General features: G+C 36.2%; 4 protein-coding genes across 9 annotated transcripts; 3 read left to right on the top strand and 1 right to left on the bottom strand.

Annotated features, from left to right (window-relative positions):
• Positions 1–727: 727 nt before the first annotated feature.
• Positions 728–4,458, top strand: LOC111781579 (protein AUXIN SIGNALING F-BOX 2-like). The gene is made up of 4 exons (XM_023662249.1): positions 728–1,535; positions 2,560–3,052; positions 3,190–3,950; positions 4,051–4,458. The coding sequence occupies exons 1-3, from the start codon at positions 1,030–1,032 to the stop codon at positions 3,943–3,945; spliced, it is 1,755 nt and encodes a 584-aa protein (XP_023518017.1). The 5' UTR covers positions 728–1,029; the 3' UTR covers positions 3,946–3,950; positions 4,051–4,458.
• Positions 4,459–6,487: 2,029 nt separating this feature from the next.
• LOC111782173 (sugar carrier protein C) lies at positions 6,488–8,751 on the top strand. The gene is made up of 4 exons (XM_023662989.1): positions 6,488–6,729; positions 6,802–7,124; positions 7,414–8,043; positions 8,131–8,751. Exons 1-4 carry the CDS (start codon positions 6,594–6,596, stop codon positions 8,605–8,607), a joined length of 1,566 nt encoding a protein of 521 aa, XP_023518757.1. The 5' UTR covers positions 6,488–6,593; the 3' UTR covers positions 8,608–8,751.
• A 2,678-nt stretch (positions 8,752–11,429) lies between these two features.
• LOC111782324 (vesicle-associated protein 4-2-like) lies at positions 11,430–14,669 on the bottom strand. The gene is made up of 7 exons (XM_023663185.1): positions 14,209–14,669; positions 13,943–14,013; positions 13,636–13,717; positions 13,335–13,456; positions 12,375–12,452; positions 11,916–12,035; positions 11,430–11,808 (listed from the first exon to the last, which is right to left on the bottom strand). Exons 1-7 carry the CDS (start codon positions 14,444–14,446, stop codon positions 11,749–11,751), a joined length of 771 nt encoding a protein of 256 aa, XP_023518953.1. The 5' UTR covers positions 14,447–14,669; the 3' UTR covers positions 11,430–11,748.
• Positions 14,670–15,907: 1,238 nt separating this feature from the next.
• Positions 15,908–22,955, top strand: LOC111781177 (transcription factor MYB41-like). 6 transcript variants are annotated; one of them, XM_023661635.1, is made up of 12 exons: positions 15,908–15,997; positions 16,129–16,200; positions 16,881–16,939; positions 17,009–17,069; positions 17,149–17,334; positions 17,572–17,713; positions 17,902–18,004; positions 20,688–20,819; positions 21,080–21,238; positions 21,529–21,704; positions 21,775–21,904; positions 21,994–22,955. In XM_023661635.1, the coding sequence occupies exons 10-12, from the start codon at positions 21,572–21,574 to the stop codon at positions 22,847–22,849; spliced, it is 1,119 nt and encodes a 372-aa protein (XP_023517403.1). In that variant the 5' UTR covers positions 15,908–15,997; positions 16,129–16,200; positions 16,881–16,939; positions 17,009–17,069; positions 17,149–17,334; positions 17,572–17,713; positions 17,902–18,004; positions 20,688–20,819; positions 21,080–21,238; positions 21,529–21,571; the 3' UTR covers positions 22,850–22,955. The 6 variants fall into 6 exon arrangements, with proteins under 6 accessions (XP_023517403.1, XP_023517402.1, XP_023517404.1 ...); XM_023661634.1 differs by lacking the exon at positions 17,009–17,069; XM_023661636.1 differs by lacking the exon at positions 17,009–17,069 and having other exon boundaries at positions 17,070–17,330.
• Positions 22,956–24,554: the final 1,599 nt, after the last annotated feature.

The following is a 24,554-nucleotide window of genomic DNA, read 5'->3' as shown; positions in this document are numbered from 1 at the left end:
TAAATAAAAGGAAAGATCCGATTAGAACTTTAAAGAAAAGGAGGGGTAAAAAAGACCAATCACGTAATTATGTCATTAATGTAAAAGAAATGAAAGGTCGCTATCTGATGTGCATTCAACGGCGACAGTGTGTGAGGATCACATTTGCTATCCATCTCCAAATCATCACATTTTATGTGGCAATTAAATTAACTCACTTTTTTTTTTTATTTTTTTATTTTATATTTAATTTCTTGAAGTTTCGAATAATCATTCTTAAAATATATATATTTTAAATTTAGAATGAAACGGCAATAAAAAATTTAAGATTATTAAATATTTAAAAAATTAAAAAAATGGGAGGGGTATTTGAGGAATTTGGGAGAGGGTAGAAGGGTAAAATGGAGAAAGTGGGGAAAAGGGAGTGAAATATGTGATGATGAGGTGAAGTGAGCCGCTTACACATATAATTGCCCATTGAAAAATGTAGGTTAATAATTTTCATTTATAATTTCTTTGACCTAAAAAAGTCATTTTTTTTAAAAAAAAAATTTATATGAAAATTATTAAAATTAAATGGGATATTAGGAGGTAGCCATGAGAAGTGAATAATTAAAAAAAAAAAAAAAAAAAAAAAAAAAANGACGTGTCAATAGTCCATTGGACGTGAGAAGAACGCGCAAAGAAATGGAGGGAGATTAGGGGAGGGGATAGTTGTGGTGTGCTTCTTCCTTTTTCTATAATACGCAATTAGTTGGGTTTCTCACTTTGGCTCTTCCCACTTCCCAATCGCTACAAAAGATCCCATTTTTGTTATTTTTTGTTCTTCTTTAACACACCTCCCCCGAGTCAACTCGTTCCTCTCTGTTTCTAAATCTCTGAATTTTTTACCCCTTTTTGTAGCTCTTCAAGTTTTTGTTCTATGGAGATTTCTGGGTTTCTTCTTGTTTTCTAAAGAACTAACTACATTTTCGATTTTGAAGAGGTTTCTGGGGGTTCCCTTTGAATTTCCTTATGGGGTTTTAGTTGTGAGGGGTTCGAGGGTATGAAATGAGTTCGAAGAGGAAGAAGGAATTGGGAGACTTGGACGAGTCCAAACGGGCTGGTTCGATCTTCCCAGATGAGGTTTTGGAGAGAGTTTTGAGTTTGGTTAAGTCCCACAAAGATAGAAGCTCTGTATCTTTGGTTTGTAAAGATTGGTTCAACGCGGAGCGATGGTCGCGAACCCATGTTTTTATCGGAAATTGCTACTCTGTTTCGCCGGAAATTGTAATCCGACGGTTCCCCAACATTCGGAGTGTGACGCTGAAAGGGAAACCCAGATTCTCGGATTTCAATTTGGTGCCTCCCAATTGGGGTGCTGATGTTCATTCATGGCTCCTTTCCTTCGCTTCAAAATACCCAATTCTTGAAGAGTTGAGGCTCAAGAGGATGACTGTTACTGACGAGAGCTTGGAATTTTTGGCTCGTTCCTTCCCAAATTTCAAAGCGCTTTCATTGATGAGCTGCGATGGTTTCAGCACCGATGGGCTCGCCGCCATTGCCACTCACTGCAAGTACGTCGTTTGTTCTTTCTTTTTTTCTTTCTAAAACTGTGATTCATTATTAGGATGAGATCTAATATTGATTTCTTTTACAGTTTTTGTTGTGGTTTTGATATTAAAAGCGATGTTTGGTTTGGTTTGGTTTGGTTTCTTTCAATTAGCTTTATATGGGGTTGCTGATGGACACCACTCGAACAGTATCATGTCGGAATCATATGCAAAAGTAGAGAACTTTATTGATTTACAGTAAATGGAAGTCATAATAAATACACAATTGTACTGCGTATAATTCCCTCATTGCTCCCCTCCTGATTGAAGTTTGATGAGAAATTTACTAACTTTTTCATTATCTGTTTCCTTTTTTCTTGGATGCGACATCTCACCTGCTTTTTTCTGCCAATAAGGTTGTTGCCATATCACATCCTTGCAACTTTGTCTCCATTATTGTCAAATATCATGTTCATCATTAATTAATTAGTTACTCATAATATTGGAGGATTAGTCATTGATCTTCAACCTACTGCCATGGCTGCTCTGATTCTGCCAGCTCCCCTAATCTTTTAGTCTTTAATGAAGCTTCAACTGGGGGGTTGGGCCTTTTTTCCTCAGGCTGTCTGTTTATAAATGCTATTGAATGGCATTTCGAGTGCATTATCGTCAATTCTAAAAGATGTTGACATAGATGTAGAAAACGACCATGTCAACAGGTTATCAGAAGTAGAAAACAATTGTGAGATCCCATGTCGGTTGGGGAGAAGAACGAAATACCCTTTATAAGGGTGTGGAAACCTCTCCCTAGCAAATGCATTTCAAAAGCTTTGAAGGGAAGCCCGAAAGAGGAAGCCCAAAGAGGGCAATATTTGCTAGTTGGGCCGTTACAACAATGAATGCGTCTTTCAATGTGTTCTTGAAAATGATGTTTAGCAAAACATTTCTTTCTTGGATGGGCGGTCTGTTTTCGCCTTTTCGATCTTGTTTCTTTTGTGTTTTATTGCATTCTGATGAGAAAAGCGAACCGACTGTAATTTGGTCACAGGAACTTGACGGACCTTGACATACTTGAGAATGATATCTATGACAAAAGTGGAAGTTGGCTGAGTTGCTTCCCAGATACCTTGAAATCAATGGAAGTACTCAACTTTGCAAGTTTGAACAGTGATGTCAGTTTCGAGGCGCTCGAGAAGCTAGTAAAAAGGTGCAAATCATTGAAGGTTTTGAAGGTTAATAGGAACATAAACTTGGAACAGTTGCAGAGGCTGCTTGTACATGCTCCTCAGTTAACGGAGTTAGGCACGGGTTCTTTTTCGCAAGAGATCACTCTTCGGCAGTACTATGATCTCGAACACGCCTTTAAAAATTGCAATAATCTGCATACTCTGTCTGGTTTATTGGAGTCGACGGTGTTGTATCTCCAAGTTCTTTTTCCTGCCTGTGCGAATTTAACTTTCTTGAATCTGAGCTATGCTACGCTACACGGTGGTGAACTTGCTGGACTTCTTTCGCACTGCCCCGTTCTTCGTCGCCTTTGGGTACGATTCATTCTCCCCTTCCTTTCTTTAGTTAAGTATCAATGAAATTGCAAGGATTGTGCAATGCAGGCACCTAGGAGAAGAGACATCTCCTTCCATGACTGTTTACAATGATTTTTATACTTGAACCTCAACAGGTCTTAGACACAGTTGAAGACAAGGGCCTGAAGGCTGTTGGACTAAGTTGCCCGTTGCTAGAGGAGCTCCGTGTATTTCCAGCCGATCCTTATGCTGACAATTTGGTTCACGGTGTAACCGAGTCGGGGTTTCTTGCTGTCTCGTATGGCTGCCGTAAACTCCATTACGTTCTCTACTTTTGTCGCCAGATGACGAATGAGGCTGTAGCCACCATTGTGCAGAACTGCCCAGATTTCACCCATTTTCGTCTCTGCATTATGAACCCTTGTCAACCAGACTATCTTACAAAGCAACCAATGGATGAGGCATTTGGTGCAGTCGTGAAAACTTGCTCTAAGCTACGTAGACTCGCTATTTCGGGCTTGCTAACGGACTTAACATTTGAATACATCGGGAAATATGCGACAAACTTGGAAACGCTCTCAGTGGCTTTTGCTGGAACCAGTGACTGGGGAATGCAGTGTGTTATGAGTGGTTGTCCAAAGCTGAGAAAACTAGAGATCAGAGACAGCCCATTTGGAAATGCAGCTTTGCTTTCTGGTTTAGAGAGGTACGAATCCATGAGATCGCTATGGATGTCAGCTTGCAAGGTGACGATGAACGGTTGTCGAGTTTTGGCAAAGCAGGTGCCAAGGCTGAACGTTGAGGTCATTAAGGCCGGTGGGAGTGATGAATGCGAGGCTGAAAGTGTTTACGTATACCGCTCTGTTGCAGGTCGAAGAAGAGACGCCCCGTCTTTCGTTCTCACCCTCTAATACTTGTAAGTCTTATGGAATGCAATGGAAATATGTGTTTTTAGTATTTGAATTTGATCATTCACTGTGGCTTTCTGATATTAAGCGCTCCATTGTTTATTGCAGAGGTGAATGTAGTCATAGCTGGGGCACCATATCCATGTCATGGAAAACAAAGAGAGAAAAGTTTCGAGACGGGTTTAAAATAAAGCTTTAAAGGTCGATCTCGAGCACCGACATGGCGAGGCAGAACTGCAGATGAGTTCTATCAAAGCACACCCAAAAGAAGTGTTGAAACCAGAAAAATGGGAACATGAAGGAACTGAAATGGATTGAAGGAGTGTAGTTCTGTTCTGTTCTGTTCTGTTCCCATGGAAGTGTCAAAATCCCAACTGGTTTCTGAGTAATGATTGAATTTCTCATTTTCCACTATTTTATTCCAATTTGTTGGATCGTTTCGACACCCTGTTTGCTCCGGCCCGTTACGTATTGTCGTTAGCCTCACGATTTTAAAACATGACTGTTAGAGAAAGATTTCTACCCCTCTTATAAGTAATACTTTGTTCTCTTCTCTAACCAATATGTAGTCTCACATGCCCGCTCCAAACTAGACTCACAATGATAAACTAAATCAATAAAAGCAAACCAGCGAGAATAATGACCCAAGTTACATTTTTTTTACATATATAGTCTTTCATTTCTTCAAAGCGTTCATACATTTGATAATCATTCATTTATTATAAACTATAATTTGGGCGTCGTATTGGTTTACATGTGGATCTACCCGTAGTTTACACGTGAGAGTATTGTAGGTAGATAAGATTGTATTGATGGATGTTGTTGAATGAGAAGAAAGAAAAGAAAAGGACAAAGATATGAACGTAAGAAACATAACAGAAATTGAGAGTTTCCAGAGATGGAGCAACGCCTAAGGCTTATCGTTTCAATTCAATGGCTTCATCCCATCCCTTCCAACCAACCACTACAAATTATTGGAATGGTTTTTAGTTCACAAGTCGAAATTATTTTATAAGGCGTCCAATATCGGTGGGGCTATGTCGCATCATGCATGTCCTCAACCAACCCAACTCAACTCAACCACTTTGAAGTTGATATTCATATTCATCTTTCTTTTTGGAACTGTACGTGGGAGTGAATTCAATTTCTTTTTACAACGATGAATATACGTTAATTCGAGCATAGTTTAGTGACTGAGACACAAATTACCAATTTGTAAGTGATACGTCGATAATTTAACCATCACTGAGTAATGAATGTTTAATTATTTCATATATAACAAATTTTAGCTTCATTTATTCCCAAAATGAATTCAACATTTAATTAAAAGTTCATTTTTGTGAATTATTAGATCAAATAAATATAATTCAAAATCTAATCATTATTTTTTTTTAACGTCTCATATATATAGTTTTAGTAAATTCTAATTTTCAAATTATAATGCAAAATTTATAATTTAATGCCTTTAATTTTTTTTTTATTTCTTTTCTATAAATATTAATTTTGTCGACGTGTCAACGGGTGGAAGGAGAAACTCTCTTAACTTTAACGAGCCTTCCACTTTCCTTTGTATTTAAGTAACTTTTATTCTCCCAATTTTGAACTTACCTTTTGATTTTTTTTTTATTATAAAAAATATAATTTAATGGATAAGGCTCTTATTATCGCGTTATTCTTGTACGTGGAAATCCGTCGTATGGAGCCAGATATGAAAATTCTCGTTTAAGAATTAATCTTACTTTTGGAAAAGAATATAATTTATTTAGTTACTATCGAGAACTTTTATTGGAATCTATTTTCAACCTAAATTATTATTATTATTTTTTTCTGTTTAAGATATTAAAAGAATTAATTTTAGAAGCAGAATTAGAAATTACTCAATGTCTTAGTCTTAGTGTTAATAAATATATATATTTTTATCAATTAAGATAAAATATTCTATTATTGACTAAAATATTTTTTGAAAAGACGTTTTGGATAAAAATCAATTGATTTAAAATAATCTATTTTGGGTTGAAAAATCAAAAGTAAATTTAGCGGAGGTGGCATTATTATCCGAGTCAATGCAGATGAAGATCATAGAAATACCCAAATTACCCACCGTTTCTGGTTTTAATTACATGAATGGCAATCCTAATCTCCAACCAGAATCACCGCGTACTCCATACCACGTATCAACATCACATGCTTTTTAACTTTTTTTCACTTTTCTTTACGACGTCGTTGCATCTTAAATACGACGTTATCCAAATTTTGATGAAAAGGAGAAAAATAAATAAAATAATGAATTAGCTGAGTCAGATAATATTCGCTTATGTAGTTTCGTGATTAATCCAGGTTGGATGGTCACTGGGGTCCACCGCCACCGACGGATTATCTTGTAAGCATTAAATTGTAAAGCCGTCCGATGTGTCACAGTTCTGTTCCAGCACATCCATCAACGGTGGATAGGGCCGCGAATACTTCAGCAAAAAGATTTAATTATTTTTCATTTCGAAAAAAGTTGCAATTTTCACTATAAATACGACGGCCTCCCCTTCTATACCTCTATCTTCTGCCTCTTCCTCTATATGCTTCCACTCTTTCATTGAGTCGTGTTCTTGTTCTTGTTCTTGTTGTTTTACGTCGTTTGATCTAATTTGTTCGTGAAAATGCCTGCGGTTGGTGGAATGCTCCCCGGGGACGGAAAAAAAGAGTACCCGGGAAATCTTACTCCCTTTGTAATGGTAACATGCATTGTTGCTGCAATGGGTGGCTTGATTTTCGGATACGATATTGGAATTTCAGGTATTTTTTTGTTTAAATTGAAAAAAATTGATTTTTGAAGATGGGTTTTTAATTTTGGGATTGTTGTTATAGGTGGTGTGACGTCGATGGACTCTTTTTTGGAGGAGTTTTTTCCGAAAGTGTACCGGAAAAAGAATCTTATGGCCACCAAAAACCAGTACTGTAAATACGACAGTCCAACGTTGACGATGTTCACCTCGTCCTTGTACTTGGCGGCACTGCTTGCATCAATAGTGGCGTCCACGGTGACACGTAAGTTCGGTCGGAGATTGTCGATGCTTTTCGGCGGCGTGTTGTTCTGCAGCGGTGCCATCATTAATGGCTTTGCTAAAGCCGTTTGGATGCTGATTCTTGGTCGGGTTTTACTCGGTTTTGGTATTGGATTTACCAACCAGGTACAGTAATAAACTTTTTACTTTTTGGGTATTTTGGGGATTATTAAAATTTGTGTTATCCGGTTTGCTTGGCTGGCTTTGGCTTCGAAGGAACTTGGACCTGACAACTGCTAGGAAAATGACAAATATGTCCTTTTATGATTCGAAATATGACCATAATATGAAAAAAAAAAAAAAAAAAAATCTGTTTTTTGTTGCTTCATTAAATCTCATTAATTATACTTTAATTTATTGTGTTACCCTTAATTAGCAATTAATAAAATACAGTTTTGTGGTTGTGTAATTACAGTCGGTGCCACTCTACCTTTCCGAAATGGCTCCGTACAGATTCAGAGGTGCTTTGAACATAGGCTTTCAATTGTCCATCACGGTCGGCATCCTCATAGCTAATGTTCTAAATTACTTCTTCGCAAAGATCAAGGGTGGTTGGGGATGGCGGTTGAGCTTGGGTGGGGCCATGGTCCCAGCCCTGATAATCACAATCGGCTCACTGGTTCTCCCCGACACTCCAAATTCAATGATCGAAAGAGGCCAACACGAGGAAGCCAAAAAGAAGCTTCAAAGAGTCCGCGGGGTGGAGGACGTGGAAGAGGAATTTCAAGATTTGGTTGCAGCCAGTCAAGCCTCGAAAACGGTCGAACACCCATGGACCAATTTGCTGCAGAGGAAATACAGACCCCATCTCACAATGGCCATTCTAATTCCGTTCTTCCAGCAGCTCACCGGCATCAATGTCATCATGTTCTACGCTCCTGTCTTGTTCAACACCATTGGATTCAAAACAAATGCGTCTTTAATGTCCGCTGTAATCACTGGCTCTGTTAACGTAGCCGCCACAATCGTTTCAATTTACGGCGTGGATAAATGGGGGAGGAGGTTCCTGTTCCTCGAGGGCGGAATTCAAATGTTGATATGTCAGGTAATAGAGATTTTAACGAATACCCAATTGGAAATTTTGATTATTTTGAGGTTTTCTTATATGGGTTTTGTTCTGTTTGATTCATAGGCTGTTGTAACGGCGGCAATTGCGGCGAAGTTCGGAGTGAGTGGAATTGCAGAGGATCTGCCGCAGTGGTATGCGATAGTGGTGGTGCTGTTCATATGCATTTATGTGGCAGGATTTGCTTGGTCGTGGGGGCCTCTGGGTTGGCTTGTTCCAAGTGAAATCTTCCCACTGGAAATTCGATCGGCTGCTCAGAGTATGAATGTGTCGGTGAACATGATCTTCACGTTTGCAGTAGCGCAGGTGTTCTTGATGATGCTCTGCCACCTGAAGTTCGGGCTGTTCATTTTCTTCGCGTTCTTCGTGTGTATCATGACGGTGTTCATCTACTTCTTCTTGCCGGAAACGAAGGGCATTCCGATCGAAGAAATGGGGAAGGTTTGGAAGACGCATTGGTATTGGTCCCGATTCGTGACGGATAGTGAGTATCATATTGGAGCATTGGAGATGGGGAAAGGGGGACAGGCGGACAGGAAGTGAATTAATTAATAGAACAGTGTGTTTAATTTGTTATAATTTTTGTGTCGGGAAAGGCGTGATAGTAATAGCTTATGTGTCTCATTGTATCGATACCCTCTATTCTACCAACATTAAAAACAAAGTTTCATTCCTTTTCCGATACCATGTTAGATGAATACGACTCTTATGATATTGTCCACTTGGACCATAAGCTCTCCTAACTTTGCTTTGAGCTCCGCAAAGGCCTCATACCAATATAGAGAATATTTTTTTTTGAATATAAACCCATGAAAATTCGGGACGCCGACCTTTTCATCCAACAAGAGTAAATGGAGAAATAATTAATGGTTAAAGTTTGAAATCGATGCACGCAAACAACACATTTCTTGTAATGGTGTAGAAACCTCTCTCTCACGGACGCATCTTGAAACGGTCACGCTCATGATTATTTATAACAAATGGAAGCAGAAAATATTGGCTCGGGCGGTTACAAAAATTCTCGTGAGACCTATAGGTTTGTGGTACTCATGTCACGTAAAAACTATTATTTATTTCTAAATATTTCAACGTTTCATCATTTTGATTCCAAAATACATGAAAATGATTAAAATTATGACTTGTTCGTAACATATACTATACATTTATTCTAAAGTATAAAGAGAACGGTCACAATAGTCTCTAAAGATAAAATTTAATACACATCAACACCATGTCATTACCCCGTTCTACATTATCATACTTTCCAATTAATATTCTCTTACGAAACACGTTTTATACACGTTATTCATTTCAAATTGCTTACTTTACAAAAATTAACAGCGACCGACATTAAAATTAATATTTTAAAATTTTTAATTAAATTTGTATTGGAAAATATTTTAATTAAAAATTATGAAAATTGATATTAAATATGGGCACGGGAATATTAAATAAAGGAGGATGTAAAGAAAATCCCCACAATCTCAGCTTTAATTAGTGTAAGGGAAAAGATATGCAGAAAAAAGAAGCCTTCTAAATTTTTAAACCCCTTTTCCCCAACCAACCAAAAAGGAAGAAGATGCTCATTAACTTCTTCACGGTGTTTCTATGAACAATATAATCGATAACTTTCATTTTTTTTTACGTAGAAAAGGTCTCGAGAATCATATTCTATCTCATTTGAAATCCGAGTTATATAAAATTTTATGTAATGATTATCGTTAGAAATGCAGATATATTCTCATTTTTATTATCGAAGGGAGCTGAATATGAAAATGATGTCTTTATTGATAGATTTAAACCTATCACTTTCTTTTACACGAGATATTAACTTTATTTTGTTTGAATGGATAACGAAAAACATTGGCATACGAACAACGTCATGAATATTAAATACATATTTTTGGATAAGCTCGGTTGCTAAGCTCTAGACTTTTCTTACGGACGAAGAAATTATTCCAAATAAACTCTTTTTATTGCGATTAAGGAGGGATTAGATTGAGATTAAAGGAGAAAACCATTGACACAAACCCATTGACCAATAAAGAGATTGGAGCAGTTGAGATTTGGGTTGATAAAATTGAAACGTCGAGTGCTCAACTTGAATGTGTTTGCAAGATCAAAACAAGTGTCTCCGCTTTCAACTCCATGCACTTGGTTGCATTGTAAGGCTGCCTCTGCCCCAACAGATTCACCTGCGTTGTAATAATAATTGATTAAACACTAATCTGTTTTGTTAGCGTTCTTAATCGTTTGATTAGATGTTTGTTCAATGAGTTAAGCAAACTCCAAAAAGAATAATTGAAATCTAATGTAATGGGCATTGCTTGATTTGCACGTAAAGGAGATACTCAACTCTTCCAACTAAAGGATTTTTTTTTCAAACACCCTACGTTAGTGAGCATCTAAAATCATTTGAAAAGTTCATCTAAACACGCACGAATACCTTTGTCTGAACAAGAGATTAGACTATAAAATTTGTGTTAGAAATAGTTAATAAATGTTGGTGAAGGAATAGTAATTCAATAATACTATGGTTTAAATGAAGAACGTACCAAAGGGAGCTCGACTTTCCACAAAGGTTGAGAAAATGAGAAGAGACAGAGCAAATAAGAGGGTAAGGTTGATGGCAATTGAAGTAGCCTTGGCCATAATTTACTTCACTTGGCTTACTCTCTTTTTGGTTAAGTAGAAAGCTTTGTTGTGGGTGTTGGATTTGATGGAAAATCTCAAGCTTTATAGCTGCAAATGCACATTAGGGAAACGTTGCCATCTAAGTTTCAGGCAAGTTGAGGCCGGCCATTGTGTAGGCGGATGGTACAAGACACATGAAAACTATGAGGTTTGCAGCCCGGATGAGCAGCCTAAATGATTATTTTTCCAATGACTTTAGAAGAATATACTTCAGACTATATGCTCTTAGGTTAGCGACACTATAATTAAGAAGATCCTACAACGAAAGAGTCAAAATCAGTCACTGAACTAAGTCATTAATCATTGGAAGATAGTTATGAACCAAATCATTTATCTTATGAAAATTGATAGCAGATTTTAGACATTTTGACCCACGCGTATATTAACGAGAGGTTTCTACACCTTTATAAGGAATGTTTCGTACTCCTCTCCAACTGATGTAGGATCACACAATCCACCTCCTTGGAGGCCTAGCACCCTCGCTCGGACACCGTCTGATGTCTGGCTATGATACCAGACACTTTAAAAATTGTAAAACTGACGATGATACGTGAATGACAGAAACAGACAATATCTACTAGCAAATATCTACTAGCAGTGGACTTGGAACCGAAGCTAATTCTATCACTAATCTGTCCTCTTCCAGAGCTAAAGATAGAGCCATATGAAATGAAATGAATTACTTTGATACATTGCATTACATTCCTCTGTGGCCATTTTATCAGCCAGAGAGAAATCAATGAACGATATTTATCTATATCTACATATAAAAGTGTAATCCCATTGGGTGTCTCAAATTACACAAGACTTCTCCTCAGGGGGTTTTCTTTCAATGAAAATAAAAATATGTTCACCTAAACAACATTTTCGACAATATACGAAGAAAAGATTACACAACCTTTTTTAAGGGTAGAATTGATACTCGAATCACAGTTCATTTCGAAATTCCTTTCAAATTACAGAACCATTGCCGGAAAACTGAAACCAAACCTATACAGAGTCTACCCCTTCAACTTGCTGCTTTGCCAGATATCTTTCCCGCCGTTCTTTCTGGGAAAAAAAAAACACAAAATGGAAGTACATGAAGAGTGCGACTCATTAGACTCAAAGTTTTAGAAGATTCGCATGAGAAGGATAAATAAAAGAACACAACTCACCCATTCATCTATCACGAGCCCTTCTCCGATGATTTTTGGGCCTGCTTCTTCTGGTGGTTTCTTGCGTGCCTCAAGTGCAGCATCGGCTTCGGCTAATTGTCGCTTCAATTTTTCTAAGGCCTTAAAGAGAATAACAAAAGGAGGGGGTTGCGCGTTAGGCGTCTAATTCACAGGATTTCAAACTAAACTACTACGTTTTAACCTTATGATAATTCAATTTTTGGTTTATAAGTTCAGATTAAAAATATTCTTTCCATAATTCAATTTTTGGTTTATAAGTTCAGATTAAAAATATTCTTTCCAAAATCTCTCTCATTCTAAACAAGAAAAAAAAAAAAAAAAAAAAAAGAGTAGAATGCTTTTCAATATTTCAAATCAATTAATTTAAAATCATTTCTCATACTTCTTGATTCTATTTGGAGGAATAGTGAAATTCTGATTATTGATGAATAAACTTACTGCATTAGGACGTTCTGGATCCAGGAAAACAACCCGCAATATCTGTTCTATAGCAACTTGGTCCTTCTGCTCATCAAACTAGATCAAGAGGCAAAAATAATAAGGTTTTATCAGTACTCATTTTACCTGCTTTTTTTAGCCCAACATGAAAAGGCAATAAACTCGAGATAAATGGTATGTTAAAAGGCCATCTTAAAACAAGCAACGAGTGAACGAAGGGGCATTCATAAGTTGGAAGTTGTTTAAAAGAATTAGGAGCAAGACCCTCTTTTTTCTTGTAAATAAAATAGACCCGGGGGGAAGCCACAAATTGGGGTTACAGATAAGGCCCAGTTTATTATAAGGTCACTTAAACTAATCTGTAAAAGTAGGGAAGAAGGATTCACACCATCCAAGAGAAGACTAACATTTTTTTAATGAGAAACATAGAGAAGTCTAAATTCTTTTTGATTGAGAACACAAAGAGAAGACCAAAATTTTTAACTAATAGTCCCAACCAGAAAAGGAATTAATGAACTATTCGCTACAAGCTCTAACCAGAAAGAAAAAATATATATAGATATATTTGTCAGAACTCTTTACAAACAAAACTAAAGCATGCAATAGAATGCCAGCGACTGTATGTGATGAATATATCAATAAGGAGGCCATACAACAAAAGTTTCCCTATCATCAAGTGATCAACCAAAATTTTTGGAAACTCATGCAGAATCTATACTTGTTCATTGTGGCCACTAATTAACTGAAACGACATCTAGTCCTGGCCCACTGATAAACAACATAGTCCTCTAGTTTTGACAGATATCAACTAAAAAATTCATTAAGATATTGATAAAGCCATTTCCTCTCTAAAGTGAAACAACACTTGTAGCATTAAAACTAAGATCAACTTATTGAACAAAAGATTCATCAAAACGTAAATAACTGGAAATACCAAGCAAAGGAAAAGGTAAGACGCACCAGCTCAGGCACATAATCCATTCGTCCTTTCACCTTCAAGCTCATAATTTTAAACTTAACCCTGTTGTTCTTTTGATCCATTGGCTTCTCGTTATTTTCAGGAACCTCAACAAACTTGAAAACTAGAAGATCCATCCAACATCGACAGCAATTAGAAAATGAATGTTTATAAGAAACATAAAATTATGCCAATTTCAAGAAGAATAAAATTAGGAACCAAGTAAACTTAATAATCATAGCTGTTATATATCAACCTAGGAACAGAGACAAAATGGATATGAAATCCAGGAAAATAGTTTACCAGTGGCTATGATGCTCTCTCCAGGGGCAAGAATGGCACCAGGAGGACGCATGAAGCAGCTTTTTGGTGCAGTCGTTTGGAACTATATGAGAGTTAAAACACAATGAATCAACAATCACTATAAGCCGGATTTTACAGACAATATTAGGAAGAGAGCTATTTTGGAAATTATAACTATTACTACTAGCATACGAACCCACTGTCCACTGATCAACCAAATTGTAAAATACAAGACCTGTATGGTTGAAATATGGATACTAAAATGCAAAGTTAAATGCCTAAAATAGGAATTTAGGACGTTCTTTACCTTGAAAGCAACAAAAGATTTGCTCGTGTTTTTTATTCCAATAGCACTCCTGGCCTGCTTGCCAGGTTCATCTTCAAAGATACAAAGGTGAATCAATTAAAACTAAAATCAACCAGAAAATAGATTCAATTAGAGAATTCAAACGACTTAAAACCGAAATGCAGCAGATAGTTAATTGTCGACAACAGATCGAGATCATACGAACTAGACCGAGAATAAGCAGAAAAAATCCAACAAAAATCAATAAAACGAATGAAAGAACTCACAAGGAAAGAAAAGTTTATTCGATGGATCGAGCTTGAGCCGGCGCCGCGTCGGGAGCAGCGACCTAGCAACGGAGGAGACAGAGGCGGAGGTGTGAGGATTCGTCCCCTCCATGGGTGGATGAGGCTGATGAGAGGTACGAGACGAGGTAGTAGTGCCACTGGCGGAATGCCTAAACGTTTGCTTCAAAAAACCCCAGACCTTTCCATCGGACGTTGACTTTTGATCATCAATAGCCATCAGTGAGCTCAAATCAGAGCATCGGACGGTGAAAAACTCGTCGGTGGCCTTGGAAAATTCACGGCACGCAGGAGCACGGCAGTTTATGGTGGCCGTTAAGAGGAGGAGGGGTCAATTTTTAGCTTCGTTTTCGATGGAAGCGGAAGGTGAGCTGGAGAGAGAGAGAGAGAGAGAGCGGAACTGGAGAAGAAATAAATTGAAGTAAAGAAGAAGAGTTGAGGTCCGGAAGGGCCGTTTTAGCATTTTATTGAATGTTGTTGTCCTTGCGTACATGATTAGCGGGGAAAATGATCGATCCACGCGCTAAAACCCACATTTTTTTTTTTTTTTCTAAATATAAATAAAATAAAATAAAAAAGATAAAATCAATTCAAATTTAATTCGTTCCTTCTTTTTCTCTTTTGGTAGTAAACATTATTAGCATATGAGATCTAAAATTTGAATCTTTATAGTACATTTGTAATAAAAAAATTTAATATTAGTTTTTTTTTATATAAATATTATAATTTATTCATGCTATAAAGAAAAACAAAACATAATAATAATATGTCGAATTAAACATATTTCAACTAATTTTGACTGTGTCACCTAACTAAATTTCTTAAGATTTTGAGCAGCATTAAATTAATGGTTGTGACATTTAGTGGAGGATTTCGACCATATCTCATTGGTCTTAAATTCAAATTTAAAATACTTTTCAAAAGGCAAAATATAATAACCATTCATATAAGGTGGTGCCTGATGCTGACTTTGAAGCTTTCATCAATTCAAATTCTCATTCTGTTCCCTCATATTCCACTTCCGGATATATTCTTTAATTATTTATTTCTAAAATTAATCCAAGAAAAAAAAAACTATTGTATTTAAATCCTCTAAATATGATCATAAATATTTGAAAATAGTTCATTTTTTTCGAAGAATTAGGATAAATTCAATGTATTATAGCTTTGATTTGATAATCTATATGCTTTAGATAATATTAAATAATTAATTAATTGATGAGTTAAGGTAAGTTTAATTATATGGCATCGTCAAAGGAACAAGGGGACATGTAAATTGTAATAAAATTTCAATCAAATGCTGAATTTAATAGCAAGCGTGGAAGACTATACTATTAAAAGTCAACATTATTAGACAAAAGTTCCATTGAAAAACATTATTTAGGGAAGACGAGGTCAATAAGTCCACGTCGTCCACTAAAAGGTTATTTGGCGTTTTTCACAGGAAAAGGGATAGGGGATTCTGGTTTTTCCAACCCACTCGTGGTTCTGGTTGCAGCAGATCGGTTCTTTTATATATTATTGTAATTATTTTTCATTTTTGGGATTAAATTCAAAATTTATGGGATTTTATTTTTGCTTGGTGTATACGAAATCCAGAGCAACTTAAATGGGCCTAGTTGGGCCTTTTCTTCAGCCCATTGGGAGTCAGCTCAATATCCGGATTCCCGCCATGGCTGTACTTCACTCTGTCTCGTTTCGCCACTGATCGATGGACTCGTTATTCTCACTGTCTCTCTGCAACTCCACGCAGCCGGTGCTGCAACATAAGGTCTCTTCTCTCCGTCCTTGTGGTTTTGTTTAATTTTTTCTTTTGGAGAATTTTGTGTGGGTGCCTGATGCTTTGCTTAAATTCTTTCTTATTGTGTTGTATTGATCTCCTGTCTGCCATTGACGATGCAGATTACGACGTATCGGAGAGAGCTTGAAGCAGATGTAGATGTGGTGCAGAGAGCTTTTCGTATATTAGCTGACGTAATTGCTCTGTCCTCTTTCTCTTTTTATTTTGTTTTTGTTTTCAGTTTGGGTGCTGTAATGTAATAAGTCGTTGTGAAGTCAGCTATAGATTACAATCTTACATCCTAAATCTTAACAAGACTGTACTACGGTTGTGTGATGATTGATGAATGTAATCACAACGCAAGATTTCTAATATGAGTATTTTTGAGAAGATGCTTAGGATCAATCTATTCAATCTGCTTAAGGTTTTAGAGAATATATATTTTGATAATTGGCAGGAATAATCGTCATTCATTTCTATTAACGGAGAAGTCAAGTTCTGCAAATGAACTTGCATTTGACAGGAAGTTGACAGGGGAGCGAATTTTGCATTTGCATTCGGAAGTAAGCCAGCCACATATTGTGTGGGGATTACTAATTGTGTTTGGCTTTAGTGTCTTTGGTTTTCTAATATGAGTGTCGTCATTGCCATTAAAATCTCATATACTATCTTTCGTCAAGAAAATTCTTCACTGCTAATGTGATTTTTGGTTATGAAGATGCTATTTTATTTGAAATGGAAGGATTTGAAGTTTCCCTTTCGTACTATTTCATCCAGTTGTGGAGTTATCTAATATGTGCTTTGCATTTTACAGCGTTTTCTAAGCTCTCAATTTAGAGTTACATGTTATTCTATCAAATTAATTCCAATGCAGGTGTTGAATCCAATTGATTGTCACGAGGATTTCTTAGAGGAAATGATGTCCTATATGTGGTATGTCATCTAATCAGGCTGCTTCATTGTACTTGTGTTATATTTATGTTGACAAGTAGGAGCTCCCAGAAAATTTATTCTGAATTTGGACACCTCCTGCTCTATTTTCCAACTCTTCGAAAAATTGCAGGTAGGTTTGGCTCTTGTGGTTGAAGGAGAGATTGTATTAGGTGTCATGGGATGTCCTAACTGCGTCGGTGATTTGTCAGGAAACTAAAACACTGAAGATCTTGAACGTGGAGGAGTCTGGTCCAGATTAGGAGCCAGAATGTTTGCTCATGCTGGGTTCGGAACATGGACAAGGAGATCATCAGATATGCAAAGCCCAAGCAAACTTTTCCACAATTGGACTAGATGCTTTGTTGACGAGTACCGTCGCCTTGTGCATGAAGTAGGTACGCTTCTGTATCCCAGTTAGTCAAACGGACGAATTCCTTCCTCTATCAACGGTTGAGGATTGTTGGGAGTGTCTTACCTTGACTAATTAAGGAGATGATCATGGATTTATAAATAAGGAATATATCTCTATCGATACGAGGCTTTTGGAGAAGTCAAAAGCAAAGCCACGAGAGCTAATGCTCAACGTGGACAATATCAAAGGTCCGTAGTTCCTAACATCAACCTCATTTCAGGCAACAACTAATGTCGATCAAGTTGGGGATGGTCAAATTCCTTTTCTCTGAACATGCTGTGGAAGATTATTGCTACCCACATAATATATGCGTCCTTTGCCTTTCCTAACAAGATTCTTCTACTATACCGAGAAACTTATATGTAAGATTCCCCTTCACTATTCCTCAAACATGGCTATTGAATGGCATGACTTCATTAATGCGTGGAAACAAATGGGGAAATTCCAAATGCATACGAGTTGCTATTTTTATCAAATTCCTGTTTTTGTTTCCCTGGCAGTTAAATATTCAGTGGGTGGAGTTGAACTAACACAATAACCTTTTGTGTAGTGCTGCTTGTTCAACTTTCTGTAGATGCAGAGTCAAACCGTGAAAATTGTAGATTGACATTTGGAGATCAACCGCGGAAAGGTCCTGGGGGAAGATAATTACGGTAATGTACTGAGCTTATCCTCAATAATGTCAATGGTTGACCAATTAAACCACTATATAATTTCAATCACTTGGATTCAATTATTAGGCTACCTCTGCCTTGGATTTTTATTGCGACATAGGTATGACATTATTGTGCACAAAACGAAGTTACAAACTCTAGCCAAAATGTCAATAGGGCTATAAACTTAGGCTCCAATCTAGTTATTGATTTAGCGCTGGAAAACCTTTTCGGTCTACGCCAATCCACTTTCAAGGTTCCTATCCTGTATTATTCAGAAAAAAAGAAAAAAAGAAGAAAAACTTATCCTGTAAAATCTGGCCGCCCGGACTTGTATATTCCAATGAAGACAATTCTCGCGTCTTAACGTTCCTGCACAAATGGAAGATATTTGGAAATTGCCCCACTATCCATGGGAGTTCTGGCTGTGGCAATTTTTCGTAGTGCCTTTTGTCTCCTGTCCTCTAGATCAAATAATAGACGTGACTAGTTTAGGAGCGGATTAAAATTAAGTTTGATTTTTCTGTTGGATGAAAGTTACACCTCGACTAATATAGGAATGATCATGAGTTTATAATCAAACAATACTATCTCTATTGGTATGAAGCCTTTTGGAGAAGTCCAAAACAAAGCCACGATAGTTTATGCTCAAAGTGACAATACCATACAATTATGGAGAGTCGTGTTCATCTAACATTTTCAATTTTATCAGGTTGAAATGACCCATCCGAAATAAAAGATCCTCCAGGCTTTGGATATCAGTCTAATAATATTTAGAGTGCCCTGAATCTATTAGGTAATTTAAAGAAAGAAACATAGTATGGTGTTGTGGTCCTAATTCTAAACTATGGAATTCTGCTGAGCAAATATGGAGACAAAGAAACACACCCACTCACCCACCCACAACTCAATGTTTGTTGAAAGATTAAAGTTCTGAAGAAACTAACAATCAATCATTTGTTTTTCTTAATCTTCCAATTGTCCAAGAATTGCCCTCCGTTCAACGTAAACACTTCTGCAGTTATTTTGAGAAAGCAATGCCCAAAGAACACCGGAGACAAGTAATAACCTTAAAGTTAAATTATAAATTTACTTTATGTGATTTGAGAAGAGTTATAATTCTTGTCTTTGTGGAGGTTTTATCAAACCTATAAAGATTAAATTAATAACTTCTAACATTTTAAATTATAGGATTAAATTTTAACCTTCTGTCTAAATTTATTATTTAACCAAAATCTAATTGGCTTGAAGACAATACCATGACCCATCTTTATTAGCATTCCAAGGATCCCGTTCTTCCTTTTTTGGAAAAATGAATGTGAACTTTTCCGTATCTGGCATGATGGACAAAAGTTTGCTACCACGAGAATAATGGCCCTCTAAAAAACTGATCCCTAGGACTTTGGATTGGGTTCATTTCCTTTTACCGTCGATCACATGGGTGTTCAAGTTAGGTTCTGTGTAATTTGGCCACTATAAATATATACTTTTATTAGTAGACATTAATTTCTATGAAGTCTTTAACAAATATTTAGCCGCTTTAAAGTTCCTATGTTTGATGAAGTGTGAATTCAGTATACTTTATTGAAATTATATCACCAAATCTTTGGAGTCTAAAAGTTTCTCCAAGCTTGCATGTTCATAATCATAAAGAATCCATTAAATTTTATGAACCTATTAGTTAAACCGTCTTTGTTGGTAACTTTTCAAGCAATGTTCATAAACTTCTTATATGCTTGGTTTCATTTTCTAGTGCATTTGGTTGCAGTATATTTAAAAGTAATTTTTATGTGAAGTAGATATCAATCATTTTTTGAAAAATTAGCTTTGAAGGGTTTTTTAAAAGATGATTTAGAATCGATGTTTTAAATGTGATTGTTATTGGTTACTAAAGTTAAGGCTAATCACACTCTTAAGGGGTTTAAAATAATCATTTTGAATTTGAACTCTTCTATTTTCAAATGTCTTGGCCTGAAAAGAAAAGAAAACGTTCCTGATAAAATGTTGTTGGGTCCCTAACATATTATTTGACCCTCCTGATCTGAGATTAAGATGGGTGAGAGAAATTTGTTGTCTTTTGGCATATATTCACTTTTTCCATGGTAGAAGTGACCATTAGGCATTATAAAAACATCAAATTTAGAAGTAGAATTGGTGGGCAGCTGGCTCCAACCATTGTTCATCTATCTAACTGAAACGTGTCCAAGCTTGGTTGATTATATATGAAGTCGATTGACTTTGCTTAAACCAAATTCTCAAATTAATAATTTTAAAATGTTGTCGTACTTTATTTAGTATTCTATTACTCAGATAATTAGTATTTTAACTGTGTGTTGATTCTGAAGAACAGGATTTCAAGGGATTAGAGTTAACTAGTCATTTATGTTTTCCAAATAGAAAGTTCAAATGATTAAAATTTTTTAGTAGGATATCTGTTTTCTTTCTATTTCTCTAATTACATTTATAATCAATCATGTTTATAATTTTATTTTCCCAGAAGGATATATTTGAATTTCATAAGTTCTAACGTTTAACATTGAAATAATATTTTACTTATTTTATGTGCTTCAAATGTTAGTACTAAAATATACCATGAAAAATAATCATATTCACTCTTAAGCTTATGCCTGGATTAATCTCTGTTGTTTTCTATGACATATTTTCATTAATTTATGAAATACAGAGTTGAATGGGAAAAGGATGAGCATGGTTACAGATTTCAAAGAAATAGATGTGAATTGAAAAGCTTCAGCGGAAATACGAGCCTCCTTTCGTGTCGATACTGGACCGACAAACGGCTGCCAAGAAGACACGCGTAAGTTTTTGAAAATCATATGATTGATTAAACTAATGCAATTTATTGTGTAATAATTGGGCATTAAAGGCTACTACATGGAGCTCCGTACATATATCTTGTGTGAATGCATGCGAAATTCCTCTTTCTTGGACAAAACTACCCTCACAAGTCCTTGCTCCTAAAAGAATACTAACATATCAAAAAGCCCTTTAAGAGTCGACATAAAAAGGATAATCATGTCTTTTTGCTTTATTGTTTCATTTTTTTGGAGTCAATAGAAAAATGTTGACTAGTTGGACCAGCCAATGAGAGGAAGCCATGCACGTAGGAAGGAGAAAAAAAAGGCCTGGGAGGGTGGCGCCATGGGATCTATGAAGAAAATGGGCCACGTGGCTTCACCACGTCATTGACAACAGAAGACGTTAATCCATAATATGGTATGATTTACTTAATTTTCATCATTAAATGCAATTTAGAAATTAATTTAGTGGCAATTGGAGGTATTTATGGAGGTATTTGCAATCTATTTCAGTAATTTCCACTCAACACGTCAGCATTTTTAAGCCAAAGTAATAAACAGTGGACGGCACCCAACCCATTTGACTTCCTCCATTCTTCTTCCCTCTCCCTCTCTATTTATACAGCTTCTTCCAATTACTGTCCTTGCATAATATGATTAATCCATTTTTCTTCTCAAATTTCCTTATAACTTAATTCTCATTTACAGTATTTCTTCTTCAAAAGGACCATCAAAATCTGCAAAAAGCACGATGGGAAGAACTCCATGCTGCGAAAAAGATGGTCTCAAGAAAGGCCCATGGACTCCGGAAGAAGATCAGAAACTCATTGATTATATTCAGAAACATGGCTATGGAAATTGGAGAACCCTCCCCAAAAATGCTGGTACTTTCAAAATCTCCCAAAAACTGAATCTTATTTTCATATTCTTAATGTCCGTCGGCCGTGGTTTCAGGTTTACAACGATGTGGAAAGAGCTGTCGTCTTCGATGGACAAATTATCTAAGGCCAGATATCAAGCGAGGAAGATTTTCATTTGAGGAAGAAGAGACTATTATTCAGCTGCATTCCATTTTGGGCAACAAGTAATTGAGTCCCACAAAGCTATGATTACTGTCTCTACACTTTTGTGTGGGTTGGTTTCTTATGTTTGGTTTTTAACTGTTTTTTGAAGGTGGTCTGCAATTGCTGCTCGATTACCGGGAAGAACGGACAATGAAGTAAAGAACTATTGGAATACCCACATCAGAAAAAGACTCCTCCGAATGGGAATCGACCCAGCAACCCACAGTCCAAGGCTTGATCTTCTCGATTTATCTTCAATTTTGGGTTCATCCTTTTACAATCCCAATTCCCAAATGAACAGCTTCTCAAGGTTGATTGGGATTCACAACTCAATTAACCCTGAACTTCTTAGATTGGCCAGCTCTTTCATGTCGTCTAATAATGTCTCTCAATGTCAAAGTCCAAATTTTCTGCTGCAAAACGTTGAAAATCATGAACAATCCCACATGGTCTCTCAGTTACAGTTACTTCCCCATCCCCACCACCAAATTGACCAGTCTGCTGCAACTCTTCCGCCGCTGCATGAAGTTTCCACCTGCTGCAGTCCGTCCACCGCCACTTCTTGCGGCGGTGAAACCCAATATTTGGAGCCCGATTATTATTCCTCCGGCCACCAATTATTACTACCATCGAATTTCTCTGACTCTTACTCGCAATATTGCCCACACCCAAATGAAGATTCCTCAAATAATAATGTGAACGGCTTTAATTATCCGTCTTCAGAGTATGTTCACTTTCCAAGTTTCGATGTTTATGGCTCAATTGAAGAGCCCCTTCAACAAATTATGGACCCTTCGCCGGAAACTTCCACTCTGAATTCGAGTCCGACGCCGTTGAATTCAAATTCTACGTATTTCAGTTCTGGCAATGGCAATGGGACTGATCAGGATGAGAGAGAAAGTTATTGCAGCTATAATTTGAAGTTTGAAATCCCCGATTTGTTGGATGTAAATCCCTTCGTGTAACGAAACGCAGCAAATAGCTTATGATATAGAGCAGTTTCCAGAATGATTCCTTGTAAAATTTTCCAAATAATTTTAATTATAAGGCTAAATGTCAATTTAGTCCCAATGTTTTGTTTTATTATTAGACTAAATTTTAAAAAGTTTAAAATATTAGAGATTAGCGTATAATTAATTATGATTATCCATTTTCATAATCATAAGCGCAAATCTTAGCTTACCCTTTCCCTAGTCTTGCATGTCAAACTATGAATGGCAAGGTTTTATCATTTTTTATAAAGTATGATTAAGAATTAACATGTTTAATATTTAATTAAGCTCTCCCTTTCTTTATTTAGTATCTAAGTTATTTATTAAATCCAAGCAAATCTTCTTAATAGATTGTATGTCATGTTAATCCATTAATTATATCAACACTTTTAATAACTCGAGGGATTACTTTAATAGAAGTGTAAGGATCGTAAATAATTACTTTATATAAGGATCATAAATAATTTTTTAATGACTCGAGGGATTATATTAAAGAAATAATTAGAGGATTCCGGTGTCCTGTTGCCTCCCGACAGCGGGTCTAACCTTCGGGCAAGAGAACCGGAGGAGGCCGCCACAGGGGGTCGTCGGGACAGCTGTCCAGTCCAGCTGGATTGACGAACAGTGTGTTTTAATGATAAGATAAAACGTATTAATATTTTATTAATTTTAGTTTGACACGGTTGAAACACGTGGTAGCTTTTTTAGGAATGGGGACCATAGAAATTTTAATTTGAAAATTTTAATACATTTAAAAATAAATAAAAGGTTGGAAAGGGTTGCTTTTATTAAAAATAGTGGCAAGGTTCTTGTGTTAGGTTTTGTTTCTTTTTAATCTTGAAGATAAGTATTTATACGAGAATTTTTAGAATTTTAGAATTTCTTGCGTTAAAAAGATGAATTTAAATATTTAAAATAATAGAAAAGTTTAAATTCAAAGTTCGACGTGTCCAGTTAAACTATGTAAAGATTGAGATCTCTAATAATATTAAGCGTGTATATATAAATGGAGTTCATTTTTGACGACATTTCAGCCGACTACTGACCCTAAAGAAAGTTGAAGAGTCCCTCTCTTGTGGCCGCCCAAAGAAAAAACACAACTTCTATGAGTAATTTGAAACGAACAAGTAAAGGGCTTAAAGTGGGTTTGTGTCTCTTGGCGCGCCGCAGTTTTGGCTTTCTTTTTCCAGTCACAAACGACAATGGCCACACCAGACACATTACCGATGGCTGATCAAATTAGTGTCGGATTCAGAAGCATAAAACAGGTGGTTATTGCATTTTAATATGAAGGTGTGGGCTAAAAGTTGGCAAAAACAAAATGTCGGCTTTGTGGGGCTTCCATTTAACTTGCCTTTTCATCATTATGAATGAAGAAAATGTGTATTGAGAACGATGGGACGTGCCACATGCTATGTAACAAAATGCTAATTATTCTAGATTTTTTTCCAATGTTATGGTTGTGTCGCGTGCATCGTATTTTGTCTGTACTTAAACATCATTTTGTTTGATTGAACTGGTAGATAGAATGAAAAATCTAAAAGTTATTCTACCATTTCAAATATAACCCAAACAAAATTCTTAATTTTTTTTTTTTAGATTCTCAGTCATAAATTTCTTCATACGAGAATTGTGAAAACATGAATGAAAATCTATATTAAATTATCTCTTAAAACTC

The sequence above is a fragment of the Cucurbita pepo genome, chromosome LG19 (assembly GCF_002806865.2).
Source record: "Cucurbita pepo subsp. pepo cultivar mu-cu-16 chromosome LG19, ASM280686v2, whole genome shotgun sequence".
Classification (NCBI taxonomy): domain Eukaryota; kingdom Viridiplantae; phylum Streptophyta; class Magnoliopsida; order Cucurbitales; family Cucurbitaceae; genus Cucurbita; species Cucurbita pepo.
The sequence above is the reverse complement of the archived record's forward strand: the minus strand, read 5'-3'. Positions and strand labels throughout refer to the sequence as shown.